This window comes from Nicotiana attenuata, unplaced genomic scaffold (assembly GCF_001879085.1).
Source record: "Nicotiana attenuata strain UT unplaced genomic scaffold, NIATTr2, whole genome shotgun sequence".
Taxonomy (NCBI): Eukaryota; Viridiplantae; Streptophyta; class Magnoliopsida; order Solanales; family Solanaceae; genus Nicotiana; species Nicotiana attenuata.
The window spans coordinates 36800-39947 of record NW_017674978.1 but is presented as its reverse complement, the minus strand read 5'-3'; the positions used below and the strand labels follow the sequence as shown (position 1 = coordinate 39947).

General features: G+C 35.3%; 1 protein-coding gene across 2 annotated transcripts; it reads left to right on the top strand.

The window, feature by feature from the left end:
- The first annotated feature begins 217 nt into the window (after window positions 1–217).
- On the top strand, window positions 218–2017 carry LOC109219534 (60S ribosomal protein L32-1). 2 transcript variants are annotated; one of them, XM_019383991.1, is made up of 4 exons: window positions 218–313; window positions 391–507; window positions 1450–1631; window positions 1732–2017. In XM_019383991.1, exons 2-4 carry the CDS (start codon window positions 418–420, stop codon window positions 1859–1861), a joined length of 402 nt encoding a protein of 133 aa, XP_019239536.1. In that variant the 5' UTR covers window positions 218–313; window positions 391–417; the 3' UTR covers window positions 1862–2017. The 2 variants fall into 2 exon arrangements, with proteins under 2 accessions (XP_019239536.1, XP_019239537.1); XM_019383992.1 differs by having other exon boundaries at window positions 220–313; window positions 394–507.
- Window positions 2018–3148: the final 1131 nt, after the last annotated feature.

The window sequence follows — 3148 nt, the reverse complement described above, 5'->3', positions numbered from 1 at the left end:
TATTTTACCCTATACAGTGCTAACAACTAAAATTTATTTTAACGTCCCCATAAATTATTTTTTCACTTCTTTATTTTTACAGTAACTATATATATGGTTACTTTATAAATTCGAGATTATTTTATTTTAATGTTAATCTTCTCAATAACATTTTATTTTAATTATAATGAATCACTCCATTATAAAAGGCTATTTTTGACTTTCACCTCCGAAACCCTAGTTATTGCCCCAACCCCTACATATATAAGCGTACTACTCCATAATAAACTCCCTGAGCAAGGTGCGGGCCGCTTTTGCAGAAACCCTAGTTCCAGTGAGTCTCTTCTCCGTTCCATTTTTTCCCTTCCTTTCAATTTTGCATCTAACGTATGCGATGTATCTCTGTTGCAGAAGGTAAGGGAGAACAAGTGAACAACAATGGCGGTGCCTCTGCTTACCAAGAAGGTCGTGAAGAAGAGGGTTAAGAGGTTTATTAGACCCCAGAGTGACCGCAGAATCACTGTCAAGGTATCACATACCCTTCTGTTATTATTATTGCTATCCCTTTTCGCTTCCCAAATTAACTGTGTTTAATTAGTACATTTGTTTTTTTTTTTAAATAAAGGAGATCTAATTGACCCTTGAAAGGAAAAAAAGGAAAGAAAATTTGAGTTGGTATTAAGTTTAATTGGTTTAGCTTTTGTTGATTTGGTTCGATTTTTGCTGGGTTTTTCGGATTTTATAGATATAGTTGATAATTCAAAGTAATTCATACTACCTACGTTGACAAACAATGTATGAGTATGGCATTTCCTTTGAGATAATATTGTATCTAATCTCTAGACTTGCAATGTATTTTGACATTTCATTTGGAGGGCATAGACTAAACTGTAGAAAGGTCTTGTGATAATGTTGTGATTTGCTATGACTATGAATAAACTTTTGTTTACTTCAAGCCTATTTACATTAATTTTAGTGCGATATTTGATGACCTTCTCCCTGCATTTAGTCGTTTTGCTTTTGTTCTGAGTCAAGGTGATGCTGCTAATATAGATTGAAAGATTAAGTACTATAATTATATGCATGCCATTTGGTTGTTGTGTACGGAATCGTGTTGGTCAGTTGGTTTGGAATTCAGTTACCATCTTGGTAAAGACATGTAGAAGCATGTAATTAACCGTATTCAAATGTAACTTCCCTTTAGTAGCTATCTGTACAGGGCTTTTTAGAAGATATCTATGAAAGCCAGGTTGGGTTTGAACTGTTGCTTCGGACCGCATTATGCGGTGTGATTGATTTCTGTATGGTTAGCTATTGTGTTTTGCTAGGAAATCTTGTGAATTCACGTGGTGTCTCTAAACAAACTCTTTTGAACTTGTGTGGTGTTTCTAAACACTTGTGTTTTTGTGTTTCTTCAATTGTGTTTGAGCTGAGCAGAGTGTACTAATTGAATTCAATCCTTTATAACAGGAAAGCTGGCGCAGACCCAAAGGTATCGATTCTAGAGTGAGGAGAAAGTTCAAGGGATGTGTCTTGATGCCCAATATAGGGTACGGGTCTGACAAGAAAACCCGTCACTATCTTCCCAATGGTTTCAAGAAGTTTGTTGTGCATAATGCAAGTGAGCTTGAGGTCTTAATGATGCATAACAGGTAAAATGCTCACTCAACTGTTTCATTTTTTCTACTATATTTACATGTTTTGATTTATCTTTTATCTTGTCAAGCAACTTATTGCTCTTTTCCTTCCCAGAACTTACTGTGCGGAGATTGCACACAATGTTTCCACAAGGAAGAGGAAAGAGATTGTTGAGCGAGCTGCCCAGCTTGACGTTGTCATAACAAACAAGCTTGCTAGGTTGCGCAGCCAGGAGGATGAATGAGCATTTTGGCTTTAGATGATATTCTATATTGTTAGTGTTTGCACTTGTTCCTTGTGTTTGTTTGATTAACATTCTATTTTCCCCGAAGTGGATTTTGGCTTATCCTATTGCTATCAAATGCTTAAATTTGCAGATTTTAGTACCACCTTTTTACCAGTGTGTTGGCTAAGTGGCTGCATGGTCTTTAATATCTGCCGATCTGCTTGTTTTACATTAAATGGCTAGACTGTCAAAGCTTGGTTTTGGCATGATGATATTTAACTTTTCAGTAAAAATCCAGGAAATTATTTAATTTTTTTAACTGATTATGACAGTTTTCTGATATGAAGAGCTACAGATTAAGTTTGTATCTACGTTGCTCTTTACAGAACTTCTGTTGATCTGTCTTTCTTTATGTAAACTGCAAATCAGTAACCTATCTTCAAAACTTACTATGGAATATTTCGCTGCCAATTAACTTTTCTCACATCTGCATCAAGTATTACCAATCCAGTTAATTTGGATGGAAATTTGGACCATTTAGACATCTCTGTTTCGTATGATAGAATGTCATTGAGATCTCGCGCAAGCTGCAAGAAGCCAGCTAATTGTAATCTTCTTTACTGATGCTATGTTAGTATACTTTAGAGTAGATAAATGGCTTCATTTGTGATAGGGGTCGTAAAATGGTTAAAAGAAAATAATTATTCACTCATATTATCCATTAAAAAATGGGTTGGATAATAAACTTTTTAAAAATGGGTCAAATATGGTAATATATCATATTATCCATATAGAAAATGGATAACTAATGAGTTTAACTTTTACATTTGTAAAGTTTCAAATTGGGGGTTCAAGTTGGAAAAACTAGGAGTTCTCCCAAAAGTGATCATATTCAAGATGCCGTGGATAATATGGTTACTCATATTATCTGCCGGTTAACCCGTTTTTTTATCTGTAAATATGTGTTGGGTTAGATATTTATCCGCTTTTGTTACTCGTCTTGACCCGTCTCATGTCCGACCTGACCAGCCCGTTTACCACCCCTAATCTGTGCTAATTCTCTGGACTTAGAGGCGTGTAGGCTTGTTTCCCTTGCGGTTAATAAGACCAAATCAAATGATTTGGTAGAAACAATACCAGGTGGCCATTCTAGAGGGCTGCTATTAGTAATTGGCAAATGTGTCATGAATTTAAGTTTTGTTCTGAAATTCAAATTTTTAGTTCAAAATTTCAGGTTAAAATAACCCCGGGCTAAACCCTAAATAGCAGTTCTAAAATATGGCGATTTGTGTACTATAGCTATTC

Bases quoted from the DNA above. Each gene is read 5' to 3' on its own strand.
- LOC109219534 (XM_019383991.1), top strand. From the start codon at position 418: ATGGCGGTGCCTCTGCTTACCAAGAAGGTCGTGAAGAAGAGGGTTAAG. The intron at 508-1,449 runs GTATCACATACC...CCTTTATAACAG, and splicing joins ACCGCAGAATCACTGTCAAG to GAAAGCTGGCGCAGACCCAA. The intron at 1,632-1,731 runs GTAAAATGCTCA...TTTCCTTCCCAG, and splicing joins GTCTTAATGATGCATAACAG to AACTTACTGTGCGGAGATTG.